At 40.6% G+C, this 15,157-nt stretch overlaps 2 protein-coding genes across 2 annotated transcripts in view; one reads left to right on the top strand and one right to left on the bottom strand.

The window, feature by feature from the left end:
- LOC129378872 (cadherin-6-like) overlaps positions 1 to 11,718 on the top strand; it is a 77,159-nt gene extending 65,441 nt beyond the window's left edge. The window contains exons 8-12 of the mRNA XM_055059368.1: positions 1,856 to 1,992; positions 3,078 to 3,199; positions 5,035 to 5,152; positions 5,893 to 6,144; positions 6,847 to 11,718. Of these exons, the coding sequence (XP_054915343.1) occupies positions 1,856 to 1,992; positions 3,078 to 3,199; positions 5,035 to 5,152; positions 5,893 to 6,144; positions 6,847 to 7,349 (1,132 nt within the window). The 3' untranslated portion in view covers positions 7,350 to 11,718. The remainder of the gene's footprint in view (positions 1 to 1,855; positions 1,993 to 3,077; positions 3,200 to 5,034; positions 5,153 to 5,892; positions 6,145 to 6,846) is intronic.
- A 678-nt stretch (positions 11,719 to 12,396) lies between these two features.
- The window catches only part of drosha (drosha ribonuclease III), a 152,740-nt gene continuing 149,979 nt past the window's right edge, over positions 12,397 to 15,157 (bottom strand). Inside the window, exon 32 of the mRNA XM_055059367.1 lies at positions 12,397 to 12,744. Within this exon, the coding sequence (XP_054915342.1) occupies positions 12,611 to 12,744 (134 nt within the window). The 3' untranslated portion in view covers positions 12,397 to 12,610. The remainder of the gene's footprint in view (positions 12,745 to 15,157) is intronic.

The raw sequence follows: 15,157 nt of genomic DNA, 5'->3' as shown, positions 1-15,157 counted from the left end.
AATCTTTAGATAAATGTAATAAATCAATAATAGATCAATTTATAAATGTAAGTATTTTCTCCTTTAAAAATACATGTTCTTACAGGAAAAGTAAAAATTAAATAAAAAAAATATTCTTATGTAAATGCACTTTATAGTACGTGTGTTCAGTATTTGTTAGGGGCTCCTTTTGCTTTAATTACTGCATCAATGCGGCGTAGCATGGAAGCAAGTACAGGATACTTGCCGTTACTTTTAAAGAGCCACTATTTTATGACATCTTTGAGGATTTACTATAAAGATAAATATAAACATTTGCAAGAAAAGAACTGATTTTACATGTAGCTTCCAATCTATTAAGAAAAACCATCTAAAAAACAGTTGTAAAACCATATTACTAGTACTTTTAGTGTCATTTTTTGTGTAAATTCAATGCAGGTATTGCAGAAAAGCATTGCCTAGAGCTGAATTTGCTATATCTTGATTTTAAAGCGTCGTCGGTGCGTTTGGTGGCTGGCAGCTGCTTTGGCAGCGACGTTTTGCTGCTCATCACTGACTGCCAGACGGACAGCTGTTAGGTCAGCAGTCAATGACTGCGTTGGCTTTAATGTGACATTTAGGATTTAAAACTCAATTTTCTATTGATTTCATTCCATAATCATCATAATTAAGGAATATAAACTCCTAAAATATGCGACCCTTTAATAAATTTACATGCGTTATTGCAGTAAGCTGTAAATTTATGGACTTTAACTAACGGGATACAGACTGTTGGGTGTCATTTTCTAACTGAATAATTTACATGCAATAATTAGGGCTGGGTTATAACATTTTTTGTTTTTTAAAGATTTAAGTTTTGGATTTATTGTGTTTCCATAGTTCAGTGACATCAGCGTTCCTCAGGCGGCCATTTTGTTTGAAAACTTCTATTAATTTAGACTTTGAAGTCCAGGGACAGGTCACAGTTTTTCTTTTTTATTACAAGAATAAAGCTGCTGACTAATACCAGCAGCATGAGCTCACAAACTGCTAGTCATATCAATCTTTATATCTCTGTCAAAGCTGTTTTTCCTTGTTAAAATTATTATTTTCTTTTACTTAGAATCTAAAATGTCCTTCTGGTAAAACTGCATCTTTCTGCTGCAACTGTATTCTCGTCATCAAGCAAAATTCCTGGAAGCCCTGCTGCTCCTTTGCATGACTGATTTAAAGCAAAAAACACTTTTTGCAAATATTTATCATTTGTAATTCCTTGTTAAAAAAATTAATTGAAGAAAAACAAATTATTAAAATTGTATCTGACAATTTTTTTTATATATTTAAGCAATATTGCCCAGGTTTAGCAGTAATATGTTTATTTGAACATTTTTGTACTTCCATTCAGGTTTCTATTGTTTCTAAAAACCCAAACGTAAAAAAAACAAACAAAAAAAAAAAACACTTGATTTTGGCAGTAAGTTAATGTTTTTTAGTGTTTGGAAAATGAGGCGTTTCAAACACATACCTGTAGAGTTCCAGCTCATTTGGTCAGCTGGCTTTACCCCTGTATGCTCTGTACAATGGCTGCTGGAAAATACAAGAGTTTTGTTGTTGACTTACCGTCCAGAAACCACTTGCTAGTTTAAAAAAAAACTGTATTAAGCATGTTTTGTACGGACCACAGACCCATCCTGCTCAAGGAAACAGTTTAAGCATCTTCAGACTTGAATAAGCCTTTAGTTCACCTCACTCCAGCGTTACACCACAGGTAGGCCAGTCAAGTCTCTTACCCAGACATATACCTCATTTCACTCCCCTTATGAACTCTGAAGTGACCGCTCCAGATAAACACGCCACCGTCTCTACAAGCTTTCATCCCTCTGTGTGTTTGGTGCAGGTACACCATCGACCGGCGGACAGACATGGACCGAGTGTTCAACATCCACGCAGGAAACGGCTCGGTGTTCATCCTGCGGGAGCTGGACAGAGAGGAGAACGCCTGGCACAACGTCTCCGTCATCGCCACAGAGTTCAGTAAGTACAGCAGACGGTTCTGTATCTCTGCATTCTCACTGCCAAATTGGGTTTTTGGATCTTTGGACGTTGAAGTGAAGTGCTGGCTGGGAAATGCTGTTCGTCATCCAAATGTGAGTGGCACTTGTATGGTAGAAACCTGCATAAAGAGGCCTGATTCACCTGCTGTCTGGATTGACCAGATTATTCAGAGGTGTTTTTAGTTGGGTGAGTTTAGTTGGTTGCTTTCACCGCCATTTTGTTTCACCCGAGCCCGGACTGATGACCTGCTGACCCGCATCAGTGCCAGGACAAAAACTCAAATCTCTGATTAGTGGATGCCAGAGTTTCCAACTCCAGGGTCAGCCGCTTTGCACTGCGACATTTCAGAAATGGACTCCAGACTTTTGGGGAGAATCTTCTGTGGACTGAAGAGAATAATGAGTCTCGTTTCATCTGCTGTAAACTGAACAGCATCTCAGGAAAAGAGCATCAGACTCAAACATGGAGGTAGTTTGGATTGAAACGGAGATAAAGAGAAATGTCCATAAATGTAGGAAGCAGAAGATTGATCTGAACCATGTTTTGCTGAATTAAAACCGTTTCTGCAGAAATAAATGGCCTGAAATTCGTCCAGAGAGACTTAATGTCAAAGCTGGATCAGGATGCTCTGTGTAGCAGATATGAAATCTGAATCATATCTGAAATTCAAATTAGTTTGACATTTAAAATCTGTTAGGGGTAAATTTCAGAAGTAAATAAATTTTTCAGCAAACTTCAGTTTTCTGTTTTTCCATTGCAGTAATTACTTTGACGTTGCAGCTCTGATGTGTCTCATTTTCGCTTGTTGTGATTGAAACGCCGCAAACCTCTGCACAGATTTCACATGTAGAGTCTTACATTAACAGATTTAAACTGTGGAGTCGGTTATTTGTTGTTGCACAGAGTTTGTTTTTCTTTCATTATTTATTTATATACACATAATTTGATTTAGATGTAAGCGGTTGCCTGGAAACGCAGCCAAAGCCTCACGTGTTCAGCACCAGACGCCTGTGAAGGAATAATTATCCGTGTGAAGTCACTGTGTCCACCTTTGTGTTTCCCAGACAACCCGCGACAGATAAGCCGTGTGCCTGTATACATCAGAGTGCTGGACGTCAACGACAACGCTCCAACATTTGCCACCAATTATGAGACATTTGTGTGTGAGAACGCCAAGGCTAATCAGGTCAGTTATTACAGCGCACAAAGCCATCGCCAGGGTTTCATCCGGACCGCACCGCTAGGATTAGGTGTCCAATTAGCAGACCTCAGAGAGAATCTGCAAGTCTGTCACATGTGTTTTAAAAGGACTAGATGCTTGTTCCACATCTCAGGTCCTAAAAAACCCTCTCGGTTTCAAATAGAATAAAGACATGAAAGGTAGAGCCAAAGGAGTAGCTGTTAACTTTAGCTACTGAAGCTAACAGCTACACAAGCCAGCAGCTACAGATTACTTACTCAAACTAAAGTGAGTAAGTTTGGGAGCCAAAGTTGCAACATTTGTGCCAAACAAACCAAACAGTTAAAAAGCATGTTCCCCTCCTCGCCTGTGGGGGCGCTGCATCGACAACCACGGAAGGAAACAACATGAAAACTTCTGAAGACACTGAGCACCACTTCCTTCTTCATGAAACGTAAACAACAGTGGATTGGCATCAGGTTTTTACTGATTTCTCATAGTTGTTGGTAAAAGACCACATACCGTTTACCCAGAATGCCCTGCTCTATGTTCTGCTTCCTGCTTCTGGAGCTGTTCGCGGATCGTTTGGCATTTGAACCGCACCGCAGTTGAATTTAAAAAAAAGGAAAAATAGTTGAATGGTTTAGTTTCCTTTATTTGCCAGTTTGGACCCTGGAAGGCCAAATCTAAAACTGTCTTTCTGATGCTGCTTAAAAAAAAAAAAGAATTTCCGCTTATTGTCTGCAAGGATGAATCTGTCTTTTATCTGTTTTCATGTCCAATCGCTGTTTTATTGTGTGATTCATGCATGTTGAAATGTTTGCAACACGGGAAGTCTGCAACAAAGGGAGCCTTGACAGCCTGGCCTTGTAAACGTGGAGATGATGTATAAAAACCTCAGTGAAGGGAGCGGGCCGGGTCTCTCCTGGCTTCACGCTCGCGACCTCGTCTTTTAACCCTGCTGTTAAAAAATGCATTCCCAAAACCAAAGACAAGCTCCGACTGATCAGCGCTTTAGATTTAAGATGGAAAACTGGAAAGAAAAATAAGATTAGACACCACCGATCTTTAAAGAAAGGATTCAATGTTGTTATTTTTCTTTTAGTAATAAATGTAAGGAAGTATGAAGGAGGCCATAAAAACTATCTTTAAAAGCAGATGAACAAAAATACCCCTTACCCTACTTCATGTTGTCAGACAGGTACTATCCAAGTATTTTTCCTTTACAGGTAATGGAAGATTCAGTTCAGAGTGTAACTTGTAAATTTGAAGCAAAAAATAATTTTTAATTACTTCAATTTTAAAAACTGGCATAAAAGCTTGAAAACAGTAAATTTAATCTGCTGGCAGATCATAAATCTGTTGAGTTGATGGAGGAAAATTGTGCTAAAATAATTTTAATGTTTGTGCTGCAATCATCTGACTGTTTCACAAAGGGCCAGATTTTAATTTAGCCTCATTTCTTCTACAAAAAAAGTTGACAAAAGCATAAAATGCAGAAGAATTGAGCTCAGTGCAGCAGTTTGTTTTAAAGAGATAAAAATGAAGCTTTTTCTCCTGAATCGGGTCAGTAAACGACCAATCAACACCCCACCTTTGTTGGGAAAGTCCTGGATCGGTTCCTGCACATGTGCTTTTGTTTTAATGACCCCATCCTGGAAACCCACCAAGAATCCTCTGGTGTGAAGCTGGAACGCATCCATGGAGCCTTTCTTCATACTTTCCCAGTCAAATCATATTCATTTCACATCCATTGTTGCAATCAATTCAGAGCTGTTATGTTTTGAACGCTGTTGGGGTTCAGAATCGGGTCGCTGTAACATCTGACGTTTGCGCTGCAGAGGATACAAATCGTGAGCGCCACGGATCGAGACGAGCCGCTCGGAGGACATCGCTTCATCTTCAGTCTGGCGCCGGAGGCCGTCGGCAAGGCCAACTTCTCCGTTCGTGACAACAAAGGTCAGTTCACGACCTCTGGGTCTGATGTGGAGGTGGAGGCCCACACCTTCGATTCAAAGAATCTTTTGTAATAATTTTGTACTTTTATTTGTGTTGCTTCTAAAAATGGGACAATCACTTAAAAAAAATCTGTATTCTTATTGTCTGGGAAATTAGCTGTTTCAAAAACCTCTGAAATGTTGAATGTTATTCTACAGACACTGAGCTGCAGCACATTTTTACCAGCTGGTTTTACTGCTGCACAATGGCTGCTGGAAAAGACGAGTGTTTTGTTGTTGACTTACCAGCCGGAAACCTCTTGCTACATAATTGTTGGTTGTGCAGGAGGCTCCACTTCTGATTTTCAAGGATTTATGGATGTCTAACTGTACATCTGTTTGCAGTGTAAATGTTCAGTTGGTGGGTGTGACCAGCAGCAGATTGTTTGGATTTAAAGTGACAGGAGGCCCTAAAACAGCTCATTATGAGAGGTACGACGGCGTGTTATGGCCACTGTAGAGCGATTATAAACTTCTGCTAAAAAAGTTGAAAATGTTTTGAGATTTTTGGCAGAAATGTTTTTTCTTCTCTACATTGGGCCCTAATAAGCTCTCGTACAAAGGCAAAAAAATGTAGCAGACGTGTTTTGCAAGGGAATCTATTTAGCTAGCTAACAATAACAGTATTACCCTGAAATCCCACCGACATGCTGTGGGATTGGTGTCAGTCGTGTTGCCGGTTCTGAACCCGTTTCTCTCCAGACAACACGGCCTGGATCCTGACCAGGAGGAACAGCTACAACAGCCTCCAGAAGAGCGTGTACCACGTCCCGGTGGTGATCACGGACGGCGAGTTCCCGGTGCAGAGCAGCACCAACACGCTCACCATCAGGGTGTGCACCTGCGACCGCGAGGGCAACATGAAGCTGTGCAACCCGGAGGCGCTGACGGCGAGGGCGGGGCTCAGCACCGGCGCCCTGGTGGCCATCTTGCTCTGCGTCGTCATCCTGCTCAGTGAGTTAATGAGTCCGAGCCCCGGCAGGTGTTTCAGAGGCGGCTTCATATTTCACTTCTTAATTTGAAGCGTCTCCTCTGGTGGGTGGATTATTGTGTCAGGAACAACAGCTGCCGTCATAATTTAGTTTGAGCCGACTGTGACCAACGTTAATAAATAAAAAGATAAAATCCTGAGCTGCAGAAGGATGTTTAAGTCGACGGTGCAAAAGCAAAAATCTTACCTAGAAAATTGTTCACTGGTCTTTCAGAGGACGAACTTAAAAACACAAATCCTACCAAGTATTTTTATGTCGTTTCTACTGCAAATATCTTAACAAAAACTCCTTGATATTAATTAAAAGAAATCAGCCAGTTCATTTCTTTTAATTAATATTAAGAAATTATTGACCTAAAACAAGTTTCCAAAGTAAATTATGAGTTAAAATATTTGAACTAGAATCTAAATAAAACTCCTTGGTGAGATGTTTTTGCAGTGTAAGAATTGGGCTTTGATTGAACCCAGAGAATCCAGCTTCATGTCGTCACGCGTGGCTCCTTCATGCTGTGAAAAGACGGTGGCCCTGAGCGGACACAATGCATAATGCAGTGGTACCAGAACAAAGTCCATGAACATCAGTGGAAAACATGGACGATTCCCTCCGGAGGGTCGGCGGCCTTCACAACAAAGCCTCTGATTTGTGGTGTTTGTTTGTGCCGCAGTGATCGTGGTTCTGTTCGCCGCCCTGAGGCGCCAGAGGAAGAAGGAGCCTCTGATCATCTCCAAGGAGGACGTCAGGGACAACGTCGTCAGCTACAACGACGAGGGCGGCGGAGAGGAGGACACGCAGGCCTTTGATATCGGCACGCTGCGCAACCCGGAGGCCATCGAGGAAAGCAAGCAGCGGCGGGACATCATCCCCGAGACCTTCTACCCGCCGGTCCGACGGGCCGTGGCGCCGCCGCCACCCAGCCGGGACAATAACGGCGATGTGAGGGACTTCATCAACCAGCGCCTGCAGGACAACGACAGCGACCCCACGGCGCCGCCGTACGACTCGCTGGCCACCTACGCCTACGAGGGCAACGGCTCGGTGGCGGAGTCGCTCAGCTCGCTGGAGTCGGTGACCACCGAGGGCGACCAGGACTACAACTACCTGAGCGAGTGGGGGCCGCGCTTCAAGAAGCTGGCGGACATGTACGGCGGCGACGACAGCGACTCCTAACAAGAACCCAACGCACGGACGGAGGAGCGACATGAAATCTGGACCTTCAGGCGGTTTGGGCCTGTGGAGGCGCGGCCGGCGCGAACGTCGGGTTTCGGCGCGAACGTCGGGTTTCGGCGCGAACGTCGGGTTCCGGCGCGAACGTCGGGTTCCGGCGCGAACGTCGGGTTCCGGCGCGAACGTCGGGTTCCGGCGCGAACGTCGGGTTCCGGCGCGAACGTCGGGTTCCGGCGCCGTCCAGCCGTCCCTCCGGTGACCAGACGTAGGCTTTGTGTGTCCAGTCAGTGTTAGTTGCGTTTTTGCAGGGACGCAGTGAAGACTTTTTATCCTTCACTTTTGTTTTTCCTGTGTGTGTATCCAGGGTCCAAACGAGTCCCGAATCTATAGACAGATTTTATTTGGTTGTTTTTTATTTTTTCCCCGAAGCTGCCTGAGACTTCCAGACTCTCCACAAGCAGCTTGGTGACCAACGGATATGCCGACGTATTTTCAGTGTTTCTGGGACTAAAACATGCTGCATATTGTGAGTTCTATCTTAGCTTGTGTACGTACGGTAATATGACTCAGTCCGCTGTACAGTTTCCTTTTCTAGGGATTTTTATCTCTCCCCACTTCTTCAGTCTGAACTTCATTCACCTCAGATCGACACGGGAGGCTGGAGCTGCGTTTCCATTCACCGTAAAAACTACACAAATTGTGACTATAAAAATAAATTTGCCACTTTCTTAAAAAAAACCCCCAAAAGAGATTGTTTTCAGTTGCTATGCAGGACTCCAACCACTAGATGGCAGTGAAGAGCTTCTAACACAATTGATGGTTTGCGTTCAATAACAGGCATTGAAATAAATACTCCACCCACGGCTTTGTGGTGGTTTGTTGTAAATTTACAAGTTGTTAAATGATTTCATCTCAAATATCTTCATTAGCTGCGTTTTAATTAAATGTTTTCCACTGGTGGAAATGGCAAAGAAGACGACAGGAAGTAGATGGAGATTAATGGCGCGGCATGGTTTTAACACGTTTCTTATTTCATGGAAACGCAGCTTCTGTCTTCTACACACCAATATAACGTTAAATGTAAACAGTTTTGAGGTTTTTGTTGTGAGGTGATGGATTATTTCCTCCCAGGAGAGGGAAGTTTAAGAACTACCTGCACAGATTAGTTTTAATCTGATCCAATAAGGAAAATACTGGTCTTGATAAAACTTCTTGCTGACTTTACCAGAAATGAATGAAGTTCTGAATCATGTTCCTTTTTATCCAGGTAGAAAGTTTTGGTTCTACGCATCTAATTGACAGCTTGCAAAGTAAAAGTAGAGTTACAGCGCGACCAACCACTATTTTATCCGTCCACTAAACTTTCTATTAACATGCCAATGTTTTGTGGTTGTTATTTCGGAAAATTTGAATATTACAAGTGGAGATTGAGCTTTTAAAAATGAATGAAAATAGATCATTTTCCCAGGAATAAAGCCTCATTGGCCTCCAGAACGTCTGAATCAAGTCCTGGAATTGATATTTTGTACTCAGAAGCAGCAGTTGTGCAACAGAAATGTGCCAAAAAGCAAAGAGGACCAGTATTTTCCTTCCTCGCGCCTCATTACATGCACTGTACCTCGCTGTGGAGCCAGAGCAAACGCTGGGCTTTACCCAGCTGATTTCCTGCGGGACCTCCAGCCTCCTCCATAAAGATGCTTATCGAAGGGGCACCTGACCTTTGAGCGGCGCAGAATTAGGCTTTTAAACCCAGAAGATTGTCCTCGGCTCGGAGAGAAGGTCAGCGCATCGACGAGGACACACGAGAGGTTCGCTTTAAATGTGATTTGGAAAACAAAGGCGAGCGATCCTTAAGCTGCAGTATTAACAGAATTAGTCAAAGACCTTCTGAAGATGAGTAAACAGCTCTGAGTTCAGCCCAGTGTCTGTTTCTGAGAGGGAGAAACTACAACATGCTCTGCCCTCACTTGAACAAAAGGCCAACCTGTGAAGAGGCTGACATTTGTTAGACATTTGGAAAAGAAATAACACAACGGCATAATCGCCAAAGAGCTACTTTCTTCTCTCCGTCTGTAATGGTGACGGCTGTTAAACATGCTGGCTGATTATAGAGGCTGGAAAACTCTGAGAGGTTACAATAAAACATTGTTTTGTTTATTAACTTCAGTTTTCAGATTGAAACAGTGTTGCTATGATAAGCATTTAATCATCAGCACAGGAAAACAGGCAGGAGGACCAAATCTGGCTAACTGCTAACCCTGATAACCTAGCAACCAGTGGTGACCAATGACAAGGTGACAACTTGTCTGAAAATAAAACCAAAACATGCAGCAAACTGAAATAAAGCAGCAGCATACACCAAGCTAACGGCTAGCTTGACCAATAATGGGATCATGCTTTCATTTTTAGCACAAGTTTTAAATCTGATCACAAAACTCTGATAAATATAACAATTTTCCAGGTCCAACTTTGAAAACCAGTCTAACAGATAGCTGTCCAGTTTTATGCCTGACTAATTTAACCACCTTAACAGAAATGAAAACAATATGTGGCGGCCATGTTTTTTTAACCCAATTTCTAAAAGTTTTATTTAAAAATCATTCAAGCTGACTTACCAAACTTTGAATAAATCAATAAAGATTGAAATTTCTTCAGCCAGAAAATGAGAATTATTGTGTTGCTAGCTACTATTAGCATAGTAAAGAGTAAAGAGATCCAGTTAGATCACATTCAGAAGAAAGCTTTATGGTTCATTCTCCTCCTAAAATCTAAATCTTTTCTTCTGTCCGATTATTCGACCAACATGTTCAGATTAAGAACCCACAGACTTGCACCTTTCTCTGCTAGACTTAAGCTAATAATGCTAACAATGAGCATCTGCAGCACTGCATCGCCAATATTGCAGATTGCATTTCATTTATTAATGTAAATGATTAGATTCAATACACAGAAGCTGACAAGGATTTTAACATTTAGCTAGTAGCACTGAAGCTATCCAAATTAGCTGCTTACATTTCTCACAGAAAAGCTACAGTATGCTAATTCCTGCTGCCTTGAGTTTGGTAAGAAAAAGAACCGAGTTACTACTGCAGAGTTCCCAGTAATTTTTACATTTCACAAATAAAAGTTGAAAGTTACATTCCCACCCAAGCTTGATAACCATCCACTTCTTTGGCTACTAGCATTTAAAATATTAGCTGCTTTAAAGAAGAAATGTTATTGTAAGTGACCACTTCCCACTGTCTACATGTTTTTATGCTATGATCAAGTCGACTTTCTAGTAGGTTGATCATTATCATGGGGTCACTAATAAATATCCAAGCTAATCAGCAGTAACACTTTCTGATTAGAGTAATGACAGTTAGCATCATTAGCATTAAAATTCAGAATTTAGTTTTAACCAACATATGCCTGATAATTATTAGCATTACTAACATGTCAAACTTGACAAATAGCATCTTAATAGTACTAAACTAGCCAGTCTTCCACTTTGGTTACTAGCATTTCAATGCTAATCAAGCTACATACTTATGCAAGACAAAATAAATTTTAGAGTTTGCTACCTGTTCCTACTGACTACCTGGTTGTTGTACAATCCAACAAGTTCATTGTTAGCATAGCAAGGCTGCTGAACATAGCAAAAACCTAGCATGACTCAAGAATCACTGCGTTAGCTTCATAATGCTAGCACAACAAGCTGTATTAAACTTCTACATGCTAATGATTAGCATTACAAAGTGGCTAAAGTATTAAACTTTGATTTCATGGTAAAGCATCTTTGACACGGGTTGAAAAATGCTACATAAGCCTGATGACATTTAATTTTACAAACTGGCTTCTGCTTTAGCAACTAGCATTTGGAGGCTAACTAAACACTTCTGGATTTTTGTCTAGGCTAGTAGAGTGGGTTGTCTTGTTAATGTCACCACTGCAGGTTGCTACATTTTCAAGGCTAGCTAATTATCAGCCAGGTAGCTAGCTGGCATTTTTCAGCTCGATTATGTTAATTTAGCTACAAATGGATGTAAACAGAAAAGTGTTTTATTTTACCGTTTCCATACGGGGTGTAATCATGTCACCATTATTGGGTTTCTCTTTTCTTTCTCTTGCTGTGAGGCAAACGGTTGGAGACACTGAAGTCCAGATGCAGTAGATCTGTGGTTGTTGATGTGCAGACGCGGTGGGCCTCGCCTCTTCTATGCTATAAATCCGTCGGTGGCAATGTGGTTGACTTTTGTTTATGTAGAAACAACCCGAGAACTAGTGGTAGTCCGCGGAGGCCCGACGCGACCGGCCATTCATCACTCTGCTTTGTAAACCGTGATATTTTGTACTGAATATTTATATGACATATTAAATATGTTTAAAATGAGGCCGACTCGGCGAGGTTTTCTGTGAAAGATGGAAACTTTGATTTGAAAAATGTGACAGCAGCTGCAGGCGAACACAGCAGACACTTTCTCGCCCTCTCAGGTATGTAAGGCTTATCTACAATGAATCTCAATATAAAAAGACTCAACTCCACCACAGATAGTTATTAATGTGTCTGCCGTTGTTAAATAGCTGGATCCAGAGGCGTCTGAGCTGGGGAAATTGTTAATTAAACAATCTATAATTAAGATCTGTGAGACAGCCAATTGGATCACAAGCAAGGGGGTAAAAAAATATTTTGGTTATTAGTGGATGAGTGGCAAATGTGGAACAGATGGTGACATTGTTAGCATAATGGACCATTTTTAGTGGTTTCTATCTCAGAATTACAGATGCACAGATCCGATATCAATGTCTGTATCGGTCCCAATATTGAAAAATTATAAATTGGCTATCAAATGAGAATGTGCACGATCCATAACGGCAGATCTATTCAGTATAACTCTACGCTTTATGCTCTTTTTTCCATTTTTAAGCTAGCTTGTGAAGCTATTGGTGTATTGGTGCAGTTATCAAACAAATTAGTAATTCAGTATGTTTATGTCTTTTCTTAAAACAAGGAAACATTTTAAGTCAATTCAAAACTGTTTTTCTGTATCGAAATGAAAAAAAACTGATAGCAGAATTTTAAAACTTTATTTTAACATCTCATATCCCATCTTATAAAAACTTCTTGTTTCTAGTTGTTAGCTTCTTCTGGTAACGCAGTGAATCCTGGGTTACCAGGACCTTTCAGACATAAAAAGTAGAAAACTGGACATTTGTGGCTTCCTGACTCACCCTGACTCAATCAACCTTCGCTAGCTCTCGCCTGACTGGCTAACGCTTCTCCGTCACTTCCTGGCCGCCGCCGCGGCGTCGTCCGTCTCCTTCTCCTGCCGCTCTCGCTCTCGCCGCATCTCCTTCAGCTCCTGACGGTACTTCCGCTCGATGAAGCGCTTCTGATGAGCCATTTGTGGGAAGTTATCTGGAAGGAGAGAAGAGACGAGGTCAGCAAATTGAGACACAGATTACAGGGTTTTAAATGGGCCGTTTCAGTTCAAACGTTGCAACAAAACGGCCCGTTTGTTTCCTTACATTGATCCATTTTGTTTGGTTTCAACCTGATAATTATAATTAGACACTTCTAAATGTAAACAGTAAAACAGAGGCAATAAAGCTAAATCTGATACAATAGTGATTTCTCTTTAGTATTGTTGTTTCTAAATGAATATGAACTTGTTTTCTTTGCATCTTGTTATTTTGACCATTTCTCATTTTCTGCAAATACAAAATTTCTGCTAATGTCAGTCGTGTTGTCAGAAGAATAAAAGAACAAAGTTCATTTTACTCAAATATTTACCTACAAAATGTAAAATCAGAGAAACTGATCATTTTAAGTGGTCTCTTAACTTTTCACATTGTTATAATTTACTGGCAAAATTAAACTGGTGCATGAGGGTTGTATGTAAGTTATAACCCTAATCATTTCATTAGCGATAAAAACTAAATTTTCATTTGCTTGATTTTTCATTTTTCTCTTTTTTGATCAAAAACTGTTTGATAAAACTCTTCAGTCTGGTGTTTTGGTCTCATAATTCATTTTATTTGTTGTTTCTGTTTTCTTTACATATTCTGAATATTTAAAATGTCTTCCAGTTTTATTAGAATTTAAAGTTTTATTCTTGAATATTTTGCCGTTATTATCTGAAAATGGCCTCAGAACAATAATATTGTTTATCACAAAAAGTTCTGAGACAATTTATTGTCCAGTGAACTTTATCAGGCCTGAAACAGTGACATAATGAACTCCTCTGACTGTAACTGTATGTTCAAATCCTTAAAAGATGCATTTACATTTTTTGCACAAAGCTGCCGAATGTTTCCATCTTGGCTTTCAGAAGCAGAAAGAAAAGGTTGCAGATTTGGCGACACAAACTCGCAGTTTGTACTGAAAACCTAGATTTGGGTTCCCGTCCTGCTGCCAATTTGGCCGGATCCATTTCCAAGTTTGAGAACAGAACAAACAGGAAACTGTTTGGGTCAGGACGAGGAACCGAACCGCATCGCAGACTCTGAAAACTTCCACGAAAGTTTCCCCAGGCAGATTTGTCACATGCTCTGGTTCTCATTAGGAGCAGAGAAAACGCGGGGGCGGCGTCCTCCAGAGGATTTGCTAAAGGGCTAACTGCAGCAATGATAATTATCAGATGAAGAAGAGGAGAAAAAATAAGATCAGGACAGGAAAAAAAAGACAGAAGTCACGGTCAGGCAGGTGAAGAGACTTCCACGCTGTCCTGTGAAATCATCTCTAAAATGTCACATTTTAATGAACGGGAGATTCAGGCCTGGTCTGAGTGGCTTTTTGCATTTTTTAGAGAGTTCAGTGGCTGTTCAGAAGGTCCTAATCACGCTGGAGCTTCAGTAACATCTGAAAGCAGCCGATTCCATCTCATCAAGGAGGCGAAACGTGAGCCGAATTCACATGACTTCAGATAATCATCTGAGAGGTGAAGCTGATAAATAACTCATTTGAAGTTCCGGTGGGAAGAGAGGGAGAAACATTTACAGCAAAAAAAATCTACACCTGGAAATATATATAATTTAAATACACACAGTGATGGTGAAAAGAAAGAACACCCATGTGATTGTGAGGTTTTACTGATAAGAACATAATCTGCTCTTAATCGGCTTAAAAAAATATTTAAATCTGATCCCAACTTACTTAACGTGACAAAATAAATGTAAATGGGAAATATTCCACAAAAGGTTTCTAATACAAGGTGTTAACCTGTTTTTAAAGAGAGTTCCAGCTTGAATAAACTTTGGCGTTCCACAGGGCTCACTACTTGGATCCCTACTCATTTTAAAGAAATCAGAATAAATTTTGCACCCAAAACCCTTTAAGTTTTCGGAAAAAGCATCAAAGCAGAAAGACTTTTCTTCCAGACAACAATAGATCAGCGTGATTTCCAAGAAAGCCCGAAAGTAGCAACAGGTTCAGACTTTATTGACAAAATATACATACTTTACTTTTTGCAAAAATATGAGCAGTAACTAAAATTCTTTTACAACTTAAATGAAAACCAGAATTAACTTGATCTCTGCTGAAGTTTAAAACTTGCAGTTTTCAAACTTTCATAAGTTTTTTTTATAGACAGACTGATTTGGAAACATTTTCATTTTGCCTGATTTTGTTATTTTGGTCCTTTAATGCCAAAATTTCCACTTAACTTTCTATTTTTTGTCTGTCTGATGATGTTATTGATGATTTGATCAGTTACTCTTTACCTTTTTACTCGTACTTGGAGAAATTAATTTATAGCTACTTTGTACTTTTACTTGAGAAATAGTGTTACTGTTATTCGAGTTCGCTTCTTGGTTACTCTACCCACATTATA

The sequence above is a fragment of the Poeciliopsis prolifica genome, unplaced genomic scaffold (assembly GCF_027474105.1).
Source record: "Poeciliopsis prolifica strain line A6 unplaced genomic scaffold, Auburn_PproV2 SCAFFOLD054, whole genome shotgun sequence".
In the NCBI taxonomy this organism is placed as follows: Eukaryota; Metazoa; Chordata; class Actinopteri; order Cyprinodontiformes; family Poeciliidae; genus Poeciliopsis; species Poeciliopsis prolifica.
Note: the sequence above shows the minus strand (reverse complement) of the source record. Positions and strands in the feature narration are given on the sequence as shown.